The sequence below is a fragment of the Pholis gunnellus genome, assembly GCF_910591455.1.
Source record: "Pholis gunnellus genome assembly, chromosome: 3".
NCBI lineage: Eukaryota > Metazoa > Chordata > Actinopteri > Perciformes > Pholidae > Pholis > Pholis gunnellus.
The window spans coordinates 10,634,304-10,652,764 of record NC_136529.1 but is presented as its reverse complement, the minus strand read 5'-3'; the positions used below and the strand labels follow the sequence as shown (position 1 = coordinate 10,652,764).

The 18,461-nt window shown below is 42.1% G+C and overlaps 1 protein-coding gene across 2 annotated transcripts; it reads right to left on the bottom strand.

Moving 5' to 3' along the window:
* Positions 1-21: 21 nt before the first annotated feature.
* On the bottom strand, positions 22-17,057 carry mars1 (methionyl-tRNA synthetase 1). 2 transcript variants are annotated; one of them, XM_079186401.1, is made up of 22 exons: positions 16,837-17,057; positions 13,657-13,747; positions 12,905-12,983; positions 12,414-12,545; positions 11,665-11,740; positions 11,250-11,428; positions 10,314-10,423; positions 9,360-9,476; positions 8,924-9,127; positions 7,538-7,739; positions 7,302-7,376; positions 6,871-7,041; positions 6,251-6,346; positions 5,382-5,499; positions 5,010-5,223; positions 3,435-3,566; positions 3,090-3,194; positions 2,598-2,793; positions 1,940-2,011; positions 1,627-1,653; positions 1,210-1,338; positions 22-590 (listed from the first exon to the last, which is right to left on the bottom strand). In XM_079186401.1, the coding sequence occupies exons 1-22, from the start codon at positions 16,937-16,939 to the stop codon at positions 441-443; spliced, it is 2,778 nt and encodes a 925-aa protein (XP_079042527.1). In that variant the 5' UTR covers positions 16,940-17,057; the 3' UTR covers positions 22-440. The 2 variants fall into 2 exon arrangements, with proteins under 2 accessions (XP_079042527.1, XP_079042528.1); XM_079186402.1 differs by lacking the exon at positions 1,627-1,653 and having other exon boundaries at positions 25-590.
* Between the last annotated feature and the right edge of the window lie 1,404 nt (positions 17,058-18,461).

The following is an 18,461-nucleotide window of genomic DNA, read 5'->3' as shown; positions in this document are numbered from 1 at the left end:
CAAGTGAATTTAATCAATTTATTTTCTGGATCCCAAAAAGGTATTTGTAGCAAATTGAGGAAAAATAAAAAAAGAATTCTGGGGGATAAAAAAAAAAGTCTTTAAATGTACAACACACCTTCCAACACTAATACCGTATGCTGACTCTATCACAGGGAGAGTATAAAATCAGTTTCTTTTGGTGTAGGGATTTGTAAAAATCCCTCCTTTCTGTAGCTGTATTCATTCCAGTCTCTTTGTGTGTTTTCATTTCCCCGTCGGCCCATCCAGCATTTCATTAGTCCTCAGTGCCAACACCACATTGTCTTAGATCCTGTCACGGCTTTGCCTTAAGGTAATACCCTCATCTCTCTTTTAGTGTACATCTTGTCCCCATTCGCCACAATACCTCAAACCATTCTACTCTTTCCTTCCCCTCACTAACCACCTCCATTTTGCTTTCACTTCTTCTTGCCCTTCTGAGGAGCAGGCTCAGGGCTCTTCCCCTCAGCCACAGCCAGCTGTTTCTTAAGGTCCAACAGTTTGGCCACCTCTGCTGTGATCACGGCCTTCTCCGCCTTCTGGGCTTTGAGTGCTCTCACCTTTTCCCCCTGTGGTAGACAAAATGTCAGGCTTTAATAGATTTCTCTCACCGAAATTTGGTTTTCATTTAACATTCAGCTTTTATTGACAAATAGAGGTTGGCAGCTTTCTTGTCAAATATAGTGAGCAATAAGTAAGTAAGGCGTCAATCTGGGAGTTAGTAATTAAACGCGTCTGTCTTCATTTGGAAATGCTGAGAATTTAAACAATTGATCCCCAAAAATTCAACGGTCGCATTTATAGTTGTGAATATAACAGAAAATTTCAAAGATCATAAATTTGGAGAAAATACTACTTTGACCAATTGATTACAAACAAACGATAACTATGCAAATAAAGATACTGATTAGATGTCGCTTTTAAAATTAGCCACGATGTATTTCAGCGGCCAGTTTGTTGCGCGTGAATTGTATTTTACGAAGATCGTTTTTGCTCCTTACGAAAAATGCCATCTGTTTAATTCCTGTCATAAAGATTAATATAAAGACAAAACAATGCAATTCAAATAATCGTATTGACATTTTTTTGCCTATAGTTCTGTTCTAATGATGGATTGATTCCAAAATGGAAGGATTGGGTTGACAGTTGATGGCTCAACTGTGGGTTGCCACCAACCAGCAATCTCACCTGGTCAGTCACAGCCTGTGTGAGCTGCTTGGCTTTTTCTGGGTCCACTCCGTTCACCGACGCCACCTCAGCAGCAGCAGCAGCTGGCACAGCGGCAGGCTGAGTGCTGCCAGCGCTCTGAGCTGTCGTCTGAGGGCGAAAACAGACAGATGAGAATGTTTTTGATGGTTATTATTTCTAGAGATGACTCGCTTTGTTTCAGACAATAACACTCTTCACTCAAAATGCCGACAGGATTTTATGAGTCATGAAGTGTGAATGGACAGTGAATCACACTGGACACACAGGGGTGAGAGTAAAATACTAAGTAGGAGGACGTTAGATGAGCTGCTAGTGTCAGTGAAGGCATGCGGTAATCAATAGTGACACAGCAGAACCAGTGAGGAGTGACTCTTCACAGCAAATACCACTCGATACCTTTTTTTTAGGTGGTTCATCTTCAGGCTAGAGAGGGGCGTTTGAGGAGAAGTTAAAAAAAAAAAAGGGGTTATTTTTATCTATATGATGATGCGTAAAACACCATTTATTAAACATTTACAGTGCGTCTGCTGTGCTCCGTTTCAAAAGATACTCCAATTACAAACAAATTAATGTTCGGGGCAACAGTCTGACAGAAGCCCCTGAATGGCAATGCATTATCAATTCTTATTTCATTAATAGTCGACCTATATTACTACAAGACCTGTGTGAACTCATGCACAGACCATTAGAGATCATAAACATCACATACCTGCTGTCCACCAAATCTCTTCTTCAAAGCCTCGATCTGGTCCACCTCCAGTTTCTGAAACAACGGACTGACCTGGGAATAAAAGGGGTTGGCAGAGTGAACGAGTAGGTAGGAAATCAAACGAATACATGCACGATCATTTAAAAAGGATTGTCGATCCAGCCGAAGGCCGGTGTGGCTGGAAAATTGAACCTGGAGACTCTGTGCTCGTCTTTGAACAACGAGGATTATGCAACTAAGTGAGACGATAACTTTTTCGATCACGATCACAACTCTTCAATGCAGCATTACGTGATTTGTCAAAGCATTGTGTGCGCTTCGTTAGTTTGACATTAGAACAGTCTCGTCTGCTGCTCCTTGAATACGGACCTCAGGCTGCTGCAGACACTGGTCACCACAATCAAGCCTGAAGGGACAAGTGGCCTGAGAGAAACTCGCTGTAGCCTCAAAACACCGTCTTGTCTATTATTCTTAAGTGTGTGTGTGTGTGTGTGCGTTCACACGACTACAATGTCCTCCAGAGTACTAAAATATTGACAGACTGTTGCATCCTCATTGTATCACCCGGCGTCAACATACAGGAGGTTCCACAGGTTTGAATGTATGAACCGTGTGTGTGTGTGCGCGTGTGTGTGTACTTTCTGCAGGTCATACTCACAGTGCCGATGCGGTGGCCGGCACTCAGGCAACAAACAAAGGTGCCAGTGCCTTGCAGCATGGTGTTGACGCAAGACTGAGGGGCATTGAGTTGATCCCTGATGGTTTGGCTGACAGCTGGCATGTACGGCAGCAGCATCACCGACAGCAAGCAGGCGATATTCACGGACACACCGGTGACCGTGCCCGCACGCTGCCTGAAGGGGAGAGACAGGGATCAGTCAAACAGATCATGAATCTAAAAAGGGTTTTTGTTAATCTTACAATGGACAGAACACTACTTCTCTGTTCATTACAAATATTTTTTCATGAATTCAATTGGTACTGAATCAAATTAAGACACACGATTGTGAATAAAGGAATCATTTTTCTAAAAAGGTGAGCCGTCCGCCTGCGTTTTAATCTGAATTTACACATCTGCAACACAGATCTTTCTACCTCGTGTGAATCCACAGCGGTGCGGATTGTGTTGAACTGGTCAAGGCCTTCTCACCTCTCTGCGTCTCCTCCCTTAATCTTCTTCCAGGGTTCATTGACCTGAATGTACTGGTTGCCATGGCGAGAGATGTTGAGGATGTGTCTCAGAGCGTCGCGGATTCTGGTGGAAAGTTTCACAGGAAAATTGATGACAAGTGTGACACTGACAGAAGACTTATTATACAGAATCTACTTCAGTAGAGGTCCAAATATGGGCTTATCTACTAATATTTCTTACTTTCAATGACAATTTACATATATGAATCATTTTAAATGACTGAATTAATCTAATCATTTCAAATAAATGATACCCCAACATCAACCTTTTGACAGGTAGAGTATGTGAGCCCTTTAGCCTTACTTGACTTTGTCCATGAGCTGGATGTATTGCTGCAGCTCCCAGCCCACCAGAGCCAGGAGCTTCTTCTCTTCCTGCTGTAGCTCCATCACGGGCACACTGCCTTCGAAGAACTTAGTGACAAACATGCCAGCTCTGGAGGTGAGAGGGAGAAGAAGGTCTTAACAAGACAGATAAAAAAAAGAAAAGAAATGGGGGGGGGGGGTCAGGGAAACCTATGGGAAAGGAGTGAGAAAGGCAGCGAGAGAGGGGGGGAGGGAGCAAAATGAGAGAAGGCCACGTTGCTTGACTTGCTAATTGTTTATAAATTATAGATTTTGTTGCCAGATGAAATACAGTGCTCTGCTAGTGTAAACTAACACAACGGTGTGCTGCATCGCCTCTACACTGTAGCCGTGTCTGGAGCCAGTGATTCTTTTTAAAAGGACTTTTATGTGTACATCAGGAAGATGGTGGTAGTGAGAACGTTTTTGTCATGTCTGATGCAACAGACTGTTCAATATTTTACACATCTCTCAGCCTCTGAGGAAGGTCTGCCAGACCACTGTCAAATTAACAATGAACTGCGATTTTTGATGTGTGAGCATGAACTTTGTGTGACCTGCCTTCTAAATTTATTTTAGAGTCTTTTAATTAGCGGAACTAATTTACTAAGACAAACTAAAGCCGTGAGATTTTTCACCTTGGGGAAAATAAAGAGCGACATTCTTACCAATACGAAAACTGAGACATCGTAATCAATAAAGTCATATTTGCCGGCTTGTATAAAAGGATTTACCCGTGTCAGTCTGACAAGCGGAAATTGTGAGTCAGCGTTTCAATTGAACAACAGCGATTAGCTGGAACACCACAGCCCCGAAACGTTTACCAATTTGAAAAAGCGGGCCCAAGATGGACACACTGTCGCTAATGATGTAGTAACTGGATCCAGGCAGGGACAGAAACTCCTTTCTGAAGCAGAATACTTTTTACCTCCAACACCTCAGGCTGGATGCAATCTACAAGATATTTTTGAACCAATTAGGCATCAACGTTGCTGCCCGAGACCAATTTTGAAGATCAAGGTACTTTGAAAAAAAAGCTGCTGAGAAAAATCTTTGATGTGGGATTTAACCCTGATCTTTTAAAAATCATTTGAGGCGATGTAATCGAGGCTAAATTACGCCATCCCAAACAAATTTAGAAAACTAGGGTGAGTCTCCTGTAATAGTTACTGCTCTAACAGACTTTATTTTCATTGAGTACAACAATTTGAAAACTTAGTGGTTAATTGGACTGGATGACAGTTGTGCTGCATATTTACTTTTTGAGTGGAACTTATTATGAACAAAATGTGAGCAACTTGAGGTGGATTGCCCCATTTTCTTTATTTCCCTGGTGACTAATGTTGGCCGATCAAAACAATTTCAATAAAAAAAATAAACCGTAACACGCTGAAAATGTCCCAAAGTCAGAAGGCTGGGAACAAGTAGCATGAGGAGATTGGTGCAGGTTATCTTGTTAGGGTCATTAGTGAAAGTCTGCTAATCACAGATGGAACGAATGAATTCATTTTAAAAACATACGACTCTCATCAACCTGTTGATGAAGTTGCCCAAGTTGTTGAGCAGCTCAGAGTTGTTCTTCAGAGCCATGTCAGCCCAGGAGAAGGCTGAATCCTGTCCCTCTGGACGCACATAGAGGAGGTAGAACCGCCACACATCTGACGGGATGCCCGTGTCCTTGGCCATGTCTCCAAACACACCCACACCACGGCTCTTGGAGAACTTTGTGTCCTCGTAATTCAGATACTCTGTGGGGAAGTTACAGCATGAATTACTCTCAAAGCTGAACCTCAGCGTGAGTGCGATCATTCATGACGTCTGTGTTGCATTAACTGCCAAACAGAGAGGATCCAAATTAGTCAAATAACACATGCATAATTAATACACTGGTGTAATAAGTGCTTACCAGTGGCGATGAGGTGGCTGACCAGAGTGTAGTTGTCCTGCGCTCCCAGTAGGGAGCAGGGAAACACCACACTGTGGAATGGCACGTTGTCTTTGGCCATGAAATTGTACAGCTCCACCTAGTGGCAGAGACAGAACACTGCACTGTGAGGATGACATCATATTAGATCATCATGAGATCATTCGGTTCAAAGAGGACTTATCAGCTCTCCCCAACCCCCATCTCTCTTTCTCTGCGCACACACACACACACACACACAAACACACGCGCACACGCACGCACATGCACGCACAACAGATGCTCAGTCCTGAGGTTTCAGATGAAGAGAGATTAGATGATTTACAAAAAAAAAAAAGATCTTACAGTTCAATGAAGTCTACATGTAAATGAACACACTTGATAATATACAGTATGTGTGGGAAGTTCTGTGTACACACAAAATGTCATGTAGTAAAGCTGATGACAGCATCATGACCAACAACCATCAGGTAAACCTATGGAAGACTGATGCTGCTGAGACTTTCATCTTAAGAGGGGAGGAATCTAACCACAAAGTACAAAAGCTCTGTTTTGTCTCCTCAACATTATACTGCGTGTATATTGTAGCGGTGATTACAAAACTGATTGTGCATTTAATTTATAATCAAAGAGGTTATGTCTTCATCTGTATCACATTGGGGTTATTATATGGGGCCAGAAATAACACAGCGTTTGTAACGCAGAGTGCAAAAGACCAGATGGAGCAATGAAAAAAGCAATCGGACCCATTCTGTGTTGTAAAGAGGACGCAATCTGTGCCAAGCTCGTGCATCAGTACTCTGCTCGGCTCATAACTCCTGACGCGTGTGTCCGTGGGGGGGGTTGGTTACCTGATTAGGATTCTTCCACCACTTCTCCCATTGGTCGGTGTAGTTGGCGGTAATGGAGAGATAACCAATGGGGGCGTCAAACCACACGTAAAACACCTGCAGAAGCAGCAAGAGAGAGACTTTGTGTTAAAGAAATGAATTCGGTATCATTTGAATTTTACTAAAACTGAGGAGGAATGAAAAATCTTCAAGATGCACAACGTAACTTCAGTAAAATTCCCTTATGTATCAGTGTTTGGAGACATTTAGATGAGAGCACTAAAAAAAGCGGTCAGTGTTACAACATGTTTAGACATGCCCGACCCAGAGCGTCTCCCAGTGTGCTATGAGAGCACTGCAGTATCATCAGTCACTGCATCAGTCACTGCATTTATAAGCAGCTAATGAAGTGCAGAGTTATTTTCACTGTTTAATTAGGAACCTGACCTTATATATTAAGTGTTTGCATTCATTTTCTTCTCAGCAGGTAGGGCTGAGTGGTAGGGCTTAATTATGCTTCAATAAAAAAAAAACATAGTGGAGTGTGCATCTTTTTTACTCTATGATGAACTACAAACACGCAAATAGCAAGATTTTTAATGTGAAAAAAATGGTTTTTACTCTAGGTGACAATAGCAGACCTTCTCTTTAAAGTCCGGATGAGGTACTGGTGTTCCCCAGCGCAGGTCCCTGGTGATGCAGCGAGGTTTGAGTCCATCTCTCAGCCAGGAGCGAGTGATCTGTTTGGCATTAGCTGTCCAGTCTCCTGTGCTGGTTGACTTGTCCAGCCACTGCTCCAACTGAGGCTCTAGCTGCACGAGAGAAGGAGCGAGAATGAAAATGGCCGACAAGAACATCAAACGTCATTACCCCAAACCACAGCTCCGGAGAAGAGTAAAGCCGTTTATGTAATATAATGACAAGCGTGATAACAAGCTGTCTGACTTTTAAATCTACCCTACACTTGATGTTTGTACTTTCGAAAACAGGCCAACTCTGTGAGCAAAGAAAGCTTTGTCTGAACTGCAGAATGGACTACCCAGCTCGTTACAATGCAGTGTGAAAGACATACCTTTGGCAGGTCCAAGAAAAGATGTTTGGAGGAGCTTACAACTGGAGTCTGCCTGCAAACTTTACACTGGGGTTCCTGAAAGGGACAGCCGTCGATAATGATCAAACAGAAATGTTAAACCAATTGCTAACGCCAGCATTCTCTATCCAACAGTCAATTAATGGCAATAATCGGCAAGATGCATCATGATCATCCTCTTCTCGCCTTTTATCGTCAACGCGCTTCTTCCAACTCACCCTCAGCTCCACGGCATTGATGAGCCGCCCGCACTTGTCACACTGGTCACCGCGAGCTTCTGGGTAGCTGCAGTGGGGACAGATGCCCTCTACGAAGCGGTCGGCGAGGAAGCGCTTGCAGTTTTCACAACGCAGTTGCTCCACCGTGTCTTCCAAGAGGAAGCCATGCTTGTGGACTCTCCAGAAAATGTTCTGGGCAATCCTGAAAGGATAAGAGAGGACAAACATAGTTCGAGGGTTGTGCCCGGGATGCGAGGAAAAGAATTGTAGTTCAAAAAGGTGCATGAACACACTGACTAGTCATTAGACCCTGACCTCATTTTTGTTTCCCGACTCAGATCGATACGTCTCTTCGCTGTTGGCTAGAAAATGACGTAAACCTTTTGGATCGATATAGCAATAAATATTGCAATGTACTAGAAGAGAGTGCGCGTTGTTCATTTGTTGACATTAAACATGAAGTGAAGTGGTACAAAAAGCTTTTGGTAACCTTTGGTGCAGGTCAAATATAAGACCCAACATCTAAAGTACTTTTCATGAATCAAGACAAAAGTCTTTCATCTGTGGGCCGTTTTCATTTCTCAAAGAAAAAGATTGTGGTGGATGGTGTTTGATGCCTTTTATGTGTTACTTATCAAAGCAAAGCCCACAAAACAACACACGTTTTTATCTTTGTAATCCCTTTCTATGTACAAGCTCAAGGATTAAAGTCTCATTTTAACTGAAGAAAAAATATAAATAAATAATCTCTCCATGTTTTATTTAAAGACCCACACAACCAAAACATAATCTGACACCTGATCCATGCACCACTCTGACAAGAATCCACACCAACTCCATTGTTTCAATAATTCCTTAGAGCAACAATCCATAGCTTTGAAACAATACATTTCACCTCCAGGCTTGAGTTACGTCATCAATATCATAAAATAGATAACTTTACTACCGAACGTCCAATTTATTTTTTCCTCGATCCACTCTGCCAATGATTTCTTGTTGGCTTTTATTCTTTTGTTTGGTAAATGTCCTTACATTCTTTAATCACGGTCAATAATCTCTGAGATTAGGGAGAGTAGAATGTATGCTTGAGAGGGCTAGACATCCACACCAGTATCTACTGCAAGATTATAGTAGTAATCTTATGTTACGTAGCTGTATAGTAATCGAATGGAAACGCGTTTGCCCTTTCACACCAATGCCGAGCAGCATCAGCACCACATGCGACCCAAGAGAGGACCCAGGTCGTGAAGCGAGCTCTGGATTATTATTGGAGAACTCCCTGTTTAGCTTTATCTTTAGCTTTGTGGTTCAACTTTGAGTGTGATGAAAGAAAAGCCGCGTCTTGACATTTTCCCAACTAAAGCCTTCTTCCCTGCTTCCACTTACTCCGTCTGCTTCTCGGTTGTGGTTCTGCCAAAAAAGTCGAAGTCAATCTGGAACCACTTGTAGATGTCGGAATGAATGGCATGGTACTTGTCGCAGATCTGCTGCGGTGTCAGACCCTCCTCTCTGGCCTTGTTCTCCGTAGCTGTGCCATACTCGTCCGTGCCACATATAAACAGGAGGTTCCAGCCTCGCAGACGGCCATACCTTCGAGGAGAAGACGCACGGAGTCAGTACAGTGACAGAGAAAGACCAAAGAAATGGAGAAAGGATGAAAAAAAGAGCAAAAGCGAGATGACGATGGGGAGTTTACAGAGTGAATAAGTGAGGAAGAAAGCTGGAGAAGGTGAAGAGAAAAATGGGAGAATGGATGAGCAGTTGGTGGGGAAGAATAAGATAGACGGCTTTTATTGTATTGTAGAAAAGGTTCAATTCAAACCTGCAGAAGGCATCAGCGCTGAGGACGCAGCCAATGATGTTGCCCAGGTGAGGGACGTTGTTGACATAAGGCAAGGCACTGGTCACAAGGAGGTTTCGCTTGCCCTCCTGTGGCAAACTGATGGGAAACAAACAGATACGGGCTTTAAGGGGAGACACTACAGGCGGGGTAAACATTTTGACTAATCAATATCACCATTAAAACTTCCAAAACAGAAAGGGGAATTTTGGATATCTCTTTGTATCACTCCATAAATCAGAAAATACTGTCAACAGTTATAAAGAAATGTCATTTTCTCCATGTTTTTAAGAATAAAATGTTCCATGAATCAGGCTATGAATGATAGATGAACACATCCCCTCAGTAAAAACAGAATATTGACAGGAAAGTAACTGTAGTGTGGTGTATGTAAGTGCTAATGAAGACAAAACAGCCTTTAAAGATTTGTATTTTAAAATTCCAGACATTTTGAAAGACACCACAGAGGAATAGGGTAAACAATGTAACGAATAGATATCACCGTGACATTTCCCTAATTGATTTACTTTCCACTAGTTTGAAAGAAGACGTGTTATGGAGGCGAAAGAGCTCCATATCTCAAAATTGGCTACAGCATGAAAAAAAAAAGATGTTTTTGCCTGCAGTGTCTCACCTTAATATTCCTATCTTGTAACTCCTTAAGAGTTTGGTTTATCGCCTCAGGGTCAAATTTCTACATGTTACAGCTCAATTCACTCGACTCTTCTGCCGGTGACAGATGTTCTTTTCAGGAGTTTGGAAATGTAGTTGCTAGGTAACATTTTGGTTTGTGGGTCTTTGGTGATGTGATCCCCACAACATCAAATAACATCCTAAACTGTTAAACTGCAACACACACACACTCACTGAAAGTTACCCTGAATAAGAGCATCTGCTTCGTGTCTAGAGTGGGAAACAGCACTGTTTCTTACTTACATGGGGTGTTGTCTGTCTATAGCCAACGGACAGGCGTTCAGACCTTTGCTCCAGGTGAGAGCAGCTGCCTCCATCTCCTCTACGGACACCGCACGCTCACTTTCCTCACCCTAAACAAGCATTTAGATACAGAGAATCACCAGCTTGGAATTAAACAAAGAAAAACCTGTTTATATTATTGCTGTGGCCAAACACTCTAAATGGTACTTTGAGTAATGTGTTGGTATCATGTTCAGTGTAACAGAATTCAAATTCACAAACCTATTGATGACCGTCACTAGAATCCTACTGTATGGAGTTAGTGATTTTCCCCTTTCTAACAGGGGCGATCCTTATCAAGAACCGCCAATGTTTTGGAATTGTATCACCACCTCCCACTTCATCTTTTGACCTCAAACCCGAAGCTAAAGCATTAAGCAGTCGGAGATACGCACACCCTGCCATTTCCTCTGGCAGAAGGGCCGTGAGTGCTGCTGCTAAAATGTGATTGACACCTGTTCAAATCCGCCCATGCTTACACAAGAAAGAGAACCGAGGATAAAGAAAAAGTGACGTAACCTCTACATGCTTTCATACAGCCAGGTTAACTCTGACACAGAGGTTGCATCTGCTTTACAAGAGAGCCCTGCTTAGTTTAAGTGAGGTGAATTCAAGCCTCGCAACCCTTTGAATGCTTTAACTTTCCTCCTAAAAGCTACGGCGTGAAGACATAAAATGTGGGAAAGGATACGTGTGACAGGACATGCGTGCTGCAATGTGTTATTGGTGTTAATGCATCTAGAGCTCAAGGAAAATAAAAAAAAGACGTTTTCTTGGAAACCTCACAGAGCGTACATGTTTCCTGAGGCAAGAGCACAAGTGTAGTCACTGAAGCCCCTCTAATTTGTGTTCAGTAAGAATGCTTTAAGTCTGATCGTTATCCCAATGATCTGATACCTCAGCAGGGTTGCTGTTGCATGGCTGCGCGTCTCTGCACTGGCTGCTCTGAGGGGCAGGCTGCCTCTGCATGAAGCTCTTCATGCCCTGCAGGCCTTTTCCCTGCAGCACTTTCTGAGCAGCACAACTGTGCATGACAGCCCCGCGGTCAAACCAAGCCTTTACAGACGTGCACTCGCCTGAATAAAAAGGCAGGGAAATGGTAGAGGGGGGGGGGGGGGGGGGGGGATATTAGGGAATAAAGACAGAAAGGAAAGTGAAGGGAAGCGGTAAGGACCGTTAAAACACAACATTATGGATAAGACATTTGAAAATAAAATAAATGAAGAAGGATAATAAAGGAAAACAGAAAATGAAAATAGGAGAGCAGTTGAGGTATTAAGAAAAAAATAGTTCATGGTTTATTAATACTTACCCAATGCTAGTGAAGAGTCAGATAAAAGGGGGTACAGCGCAGCCCACAAAACAACATCAGCCACTGAAACAGCTTCCTGAAACACAACACAGTTTAATGAACAGCAGTTCTTTAAGCAATTAACACACAATATTCCTGAACCCGCCATGTGTCCTTCCCCGTCATCCCATCGAAAACATCACTGCTGTTTTCAGCACGATTGCTTTGTGCGCTTGAATCCCCCTAAATATGGAGTGTGTGCTCTGCTGTGACTGCCTCAGCGCGTGTGCTCACCACAGTTTTTATTTGGCTTTACACAGGGTTCCTCCAAGCCATGCCAATCACCAAGAGACTTAACAAAACATATCTCTGTACACATGAAATATGTGACAGGCGGCGATGACTTGTTGCCACAGGGGCTTCAAATACCAGAGAGAGCTGATCCCCACCCCCACCCACACCCACACACATCTGCAACATAAGGGGGCTCCTCCCCAGATGAATCTTTTTAACTTAAAAATGCATCACTAGCTCAGCATCAGCAGCTGAAAAAAAAAGAAAAAAGGAAGAAAATGAAATGTTGCCGGAGGAGCCTGATGTGGCACGGAGGAGACGCTCAGTTTAGCTCCGCCGAGCTTCCACGGAGGCACCGTGAACTTTTGACTTGATCATGTAATACACAGTGTGTTTGTCTTTATCTCCAGTCACTCTCGAGCTATACATGGCTAACTAAATGGGCACTAGCAAAACAGGGGAAGTTGATGCTGTACCCCGGTTAAATATGGCGTGTTCCCCTTGCTCAAGCTCTGCTCCATGTAGTTTAAGGGCCCTTGGAGGACCTTGGACACCTCGGATCCTTTTCCCTGCAGCACTGCCAGGTGAAGGGACTGCAGCAGCGCAGGCTGCACCAAAAAAAGAAAAAAAAAGACAAACCAGAAAGAAATTGATTGAATGACATGAGATCAAGCTGTGAACCAAAGAAGCATGAGTGAGGTTAAACAATTCATCTTCTTAAAGCCTCCAGAGCATGCTGATAGATTTCTCCAGTACATTGTTATTCCGAAAGCATGAGCTTTAATCATTTAGCTGCGTGGATTTATGTCCCCGTTGGCAAGACATTGAGGAACAGTAAGAGGATTCTGCCAAAGAGAGAACGTACAAATGCGTGAACTGAAAATAGTTTGCATCTCAAAAGGAGGTTTAATGTTTTGTACAACAGATTACAGAGCGAACTGAAAGGTCTGGTTTATGTGGAGCTTACCTGAAGATCTGTGGCCTCCCATTCAAGCCACCGACTGCAAAGCTCACTGGAGTCTTGTCCACTTACTTCAAACAGGTATCTAAGGAGTTACAAAATAGAAAACTGAAGGAAGTCACGGTTTCAAAAAAATATAGATTTAATGTACCAAACAAACAAAGCTAAAATACAGACATTTAGCACTTAATTACATTGGGCCTCAAAATGTTATTGCCATGAAATCACGGTCACACTAAAGCATTAACATGTCACTGATTTTGTTCCAGGCCTCTGTTTAAAGTATAATTACTGTATTTTCCAAATCAATACGCTGCCAAGATCTGTCGGATTCATCACAATTAATTACACATGAACATGGATATACATGTCATTCAGCCATTCACAACCATTCGTACACTGATGGCCACCATGTCCATCAGGACTAACCAACATTCACACCACACATACGTGCCTTGCCCAAGGACACATGGACATGGAGGGGAGGAGTTAGGGATCAAAGACGATCTGCTCTGTCCCTGAGCCACAGCGGGTGTAGAGGTGTAGAGTATAGTTTTGCTTTTATTTGCCCAGGTTTTCAGATATCCAACTCAAATTTCATTTGTGGGGCTCACAGCACTAAAGCCTGAGCAGCCCTTTAGGATGTTGCATATCTGAAACATTATATAGAGGCAATGATTTAGCAGCTTCCACATTCATGCCAACTTGGCTTTGGCATCCAGATACGAGCAAGCAAGGAAGGTCCACAGTCTACTGACCGGCAGATGGCATTGGGGCTGAAAAGGTGCAGGCCACTGGGCAGGAGCAGGGCTGGCACGGCGGGACGGCTGAGGAAGGGCACCACTCTCTCTGGAAATACAAAATAAATCACAATGTTTACTCAGATAACACCAAATAATATACACACACACACACAACAGCAGACAAGATCGTTTTGCGTTGTGTTTCTGGACTAGTTCGACGAGATTCTTCAACTGGGAAAGTCTTGCTGTAAACCAACTTTCTAATGGGTGTGTCGAGAGAGAGAGAGAGAGAGAGGGAGAGAGAAGTTCTTAGTTCCTTATATTATATTTGAATCCAACACTGCATCTTCAAGGCAAACTAATAACACAAGACTCCCCAAATGGTTCGAGGATAATCCTGTGATCAAATTCTCAGCCTCAATACTTTACTAATTACTAGAATAACCTATGAAGACCAAAACGGTCATTTAGGAGGTCATGGATTTGATCTTCTTAATCTGTAATTCATCTCTACATGAGGTTTATCTTATTTTATCTTAATACATTTTTACTGGTGTCTTCACTTTAACAATACAATTTGATGTGGTATGGTGACTCTAGAATTCAATGCAGCAGTGCAGCATGTGCAATATTTAAGACTTTGTAATAAATAATTTGATTAATAACAAAATACAGCACAAAATAAATAAAAAAAAACAATGTACTTCCCCACCCTTAATACCGTTTCTATACATAGCGTATCTGAGTACACTCCGCCTCATTCATAAACTGAGGCTGCATGCCAGATGGTCGTGGTTAATCATCTCTGTGATCCAGCTCCCACAGACACACATCTCTCACATGCCTGAGACAATCTCAGCATAAGCCCAAAGCCGGGATGTATCACCATTTAATTAGAATCCAATTCCTTTACACAGCAGCATCGACATGATGTTCCACAAGACAATGCATCTAGTGAGAAATACACTAAGTCACAGTGGTGCCCAAAGTCTTAGAAATAGTTGCATTAAAATAGCCTCTCTTTGGAAAACATGTTCAACTGTGGGTCAGTTATCAGTTTCCTTCCCCTCTCTCTGTAGAAACTAGCCGCTTTCTTTTGTATTCAAATTAGTTTTCACGTCTTTGGTTATCGATCAAGGTTTTTTGTTGGGTGCAGCCTGAAGGGCCTAGAAGGAATAATAGTAAATGTATATCACTATATGCCAGATCGGATACGGAAATGAAACTGTTGGCAGGTTCAAGTCAAAATACTTCATACTAAGAGTCTTCACTATTTGAGGCAACTTTCATAAACCAATTGTAATCAACTTGTGCTTAAATGTAGAGTTTAAGTGGTACAAGTTTTTAAACATGCTTGGTATTGGGCCTGACCAAGGGCGGAAAGTACAAAAGAACATTAACATAACATCAAGCACTGTATTTCAGCGCAACTTTAAGGTAATTGTACTTCACTTGTGTATTACTATTTTATGCACCTTCATATTTCCTAACATTGTACTTTTCACTCCACCAGCCTGCATATATGTGATAGCCTTATGTAAGAGTTACTTTACAGATTTAAATTGTTAATACAAACTATGATCATTTATTTATAAAGAGAACTGTACATAGAGTTGGAGGCAGCGCCTCGTTCGTGAACGTTTGCTCAGTGGCGCATAAATCCAAAAAAAGTTCAGCTTCCAAGTATAAAATCACCCGTATCCTCCAACGATCTTCTGCATCCTTGGGCCCACAGAGCAAGTGCACTAGCATTTACTTTAATCCCGCCTCCCAGCACTTGGCCCGGCATCAGTCTCAGGCTCTTTCACATAAACGGAGCAGGGAAATATCTCTGGATTCAGCTATTAGTGCATTTACAGCTTTTAGAACCTAATGTTTTAAATAAGGGATATTTAGGTGTTCTTACTGGAAAACGTATCTACCGCTGATACAGAATTTCCCAATGTAGGTCTAAGGGAAAAATTATTTTTGGGCCCAATGGCATCAGGTGACGGACCTGGAAGTTGTATTTCCAGTTTGGCCATATTTAGATCCGGATAATCTTTTACTTGGAAGTCAAACTTTTTTGCTTCATGCGACAGTGAGCAACTTTCGTAGGATTGAATGGGGCATCGCCTCCAACTCAGTACTCAGTTCTCTTTCTATATATCCATTGCATGGCCTGGTGCTCTACCTTGGGACTTGGCAAAGCTGCAAAATCTGTTGTTCTTCCTTCATCCACTGACGTTGTCTGAGGCAATGAAAGAACTTTATAGTGCTACTTCAACGTTTCCTTCCCTTGTGTTAAGTTTGCCGTCAGTCACTTGAGAGGTTAGTCCCTCGGTCTTGATGCGAGTCATTGGTCACTCAAGTTAACGCCAACCAAGCTCTTTTCTGAGACCAAACCAGGTGGTTTTGTAGCCTATTTTGAAAAGACACTTTGCAATTAACGAGTGCAAACTCACAAGCTTACAAAGAGCTTAGAAACTTGGATTCAGTATGTGTATGGTCATATATTTCTGTTTAGGTGTAATGATATATCCTTAATTGACATTTGGTGAGTTTATTTTGTTTATCAGAGGCACACAATACATCCTGGTACCTATAGACAGAGGTGGTGGTATGACGTCAGGCCCCAAGTAGAATAGTGTCCATCTCCTGCTAAAATGTGGCACATTTTCCCCGTTTTAAGGACTGGACTTGACTGATGAACTGAGTATGAATCAATGTGTAATTCCCCAGATTTGTCATTGGTGTAATAATCACCTAAATACAACAATATTCATTCATAGATAATCTAAATATTCGTGTCAAGGTACTGGGTCAGAAACACTATGACTTAACAGTGTAACCTAATACAAGTAAACCCGGGACTGTTCCAGGTATGAAAGGTATGCTGTTGTTTACTGTACAGGTAGGTTTCAACGCCTTTAAGTCTGCACTGCTAAACAAAGGCTACAAGAGGCTGCACTAAATAAACACTTTAACAAAACAAAGCAGTGGTGTCAGTAAGAGAGTTTTCTAGCTGCTTCTCAGAGGCAGGTAGACAGTCAATCTTGACAGTTAGCACGTGATCAGGACTACAGTAACGGTAACTTGCTATTCAAGATACAACCGTCAGTTACAGCACAAACTTGACCAACCCCCTTATAATGAATCAGTTATTAGTCACCATTATAGTTAGATTTTAATGTTAAGCTAACCATGCTGTCTTACCATCGTGGTTGACACACTGGACGTCACAATGAACTCCAGTCACTTCTAAAGCAGCTAACACCTTCAGGCAGTGCGGGTTGCCTTCACTGACGAAGAGCTTCATCTGGCCGTTGGTAGCTATTCCGCTATGTGTGGACTGATTATTGGCTTTAACGTTGGCAATATGTTTTACTTTAAAACAAGGAGCAGCTGCTTGTAACTTTGCCGGTAAATGTGGTCCACACGCTGATGCAAGAAGTGTTTTATTTTCACAAATGGCGGAGATGTAGTTTTGGAGCGGTGTCTGTGTCGTTCGTAGAAGCGGCAGCTGTCTGTGAAATGCACTACAACTCCCATAAACCATTTCGCAGATCGTAACTTTGTCATGGACGAGATCAGCTTGTTTTTAATTCCCCCGTAGCACCGCCGGGCGGGATACGCCTCCCATGATGTGGTTTACAGACCGGGCGACGCTCTGTGACTAAATAAGCGCCGCCTGTAATCCTATTGGTTCAGTGTAAAATCATATCGCGCGCTTGTAGCCAATCTTAAACCACCAAACCCACACAGCGAAAGCTATTTTTTATCCGCTTAAAGCGCCAGGAGGATGTATCATCACGGACTGCACCAGACAATTTAGTGCCTATGTATGAATGTTAATTTACAAAAGTGCACGGCAGAGTTCTTGTCTGTGATCCCGTTTACCTAAATGACGTGAAGTTATCAATATTTGTATTATTCCCACGAGAAAAGGCGCAACTCCTGCTCTCTCTGCAGTTCACTCCAAAAACTCAATTGAGCTGTCATCACGTCGCTGCAAGGTGAGTGATGTGTCACTGAAATGCAAAGATGAGATTTCTGCTGAATTATTTTGGTCGTATAACTTGTTTTATGCTGCGAAATATCTGTAGGACATGTTTACTGTCAGATGAAGCGCTTTTGTTGTTCACTCACCATCGGTATTTTATTATACCGTGAGAACATCTGTACACACTATGGTTTGGACGTTTGAAGTAGGTTACTCATTAGATAAATAGTACACTGAAATATGATGCAGAAATACTTTTCAAGTTAAATCACAGTGTTTTATCACGTGCCACATCTGACCACAGGATTAGAAAATCCCCTATTCTCACTCAAACTAATCACCCATGTGGAAGCAACTCTTATCAGCATTAATACTATTGTCATAATGCGTCTCATGGTTTTAATGGTGCTTTTATTTAATTATCACCATTCTGGACCTTTATGTTAGTTGTTTATGCTTTATTTATAAGAAATACATCATGAACTGATTTATTTTAAAGCTGATTTAAGCCTAGCTGCAGTGGAAACAATTGCAACATATCATGATGCTGATCTACTGTAAAGTTTGTGCAAAAACATTCTAGACCAATGCTTCAGATCTAGCAAGCCAACTTTTTCCAAAACAACTTATTTTTCCACATCAAACCACACGTAGCCCTTTACTTTCACAACCGCTCAAACTTAACTGAGGCCCAGCATGCACTTCAAACACCTCAAACCACTTCACACTTTTTAGAGTTTATGTATGTATATATATATATATATATAGTATATACATACATACACACACACTTTTTGAAAATCTAATGCATGTAGTTCTTTCTTTTGATTGTTGTATA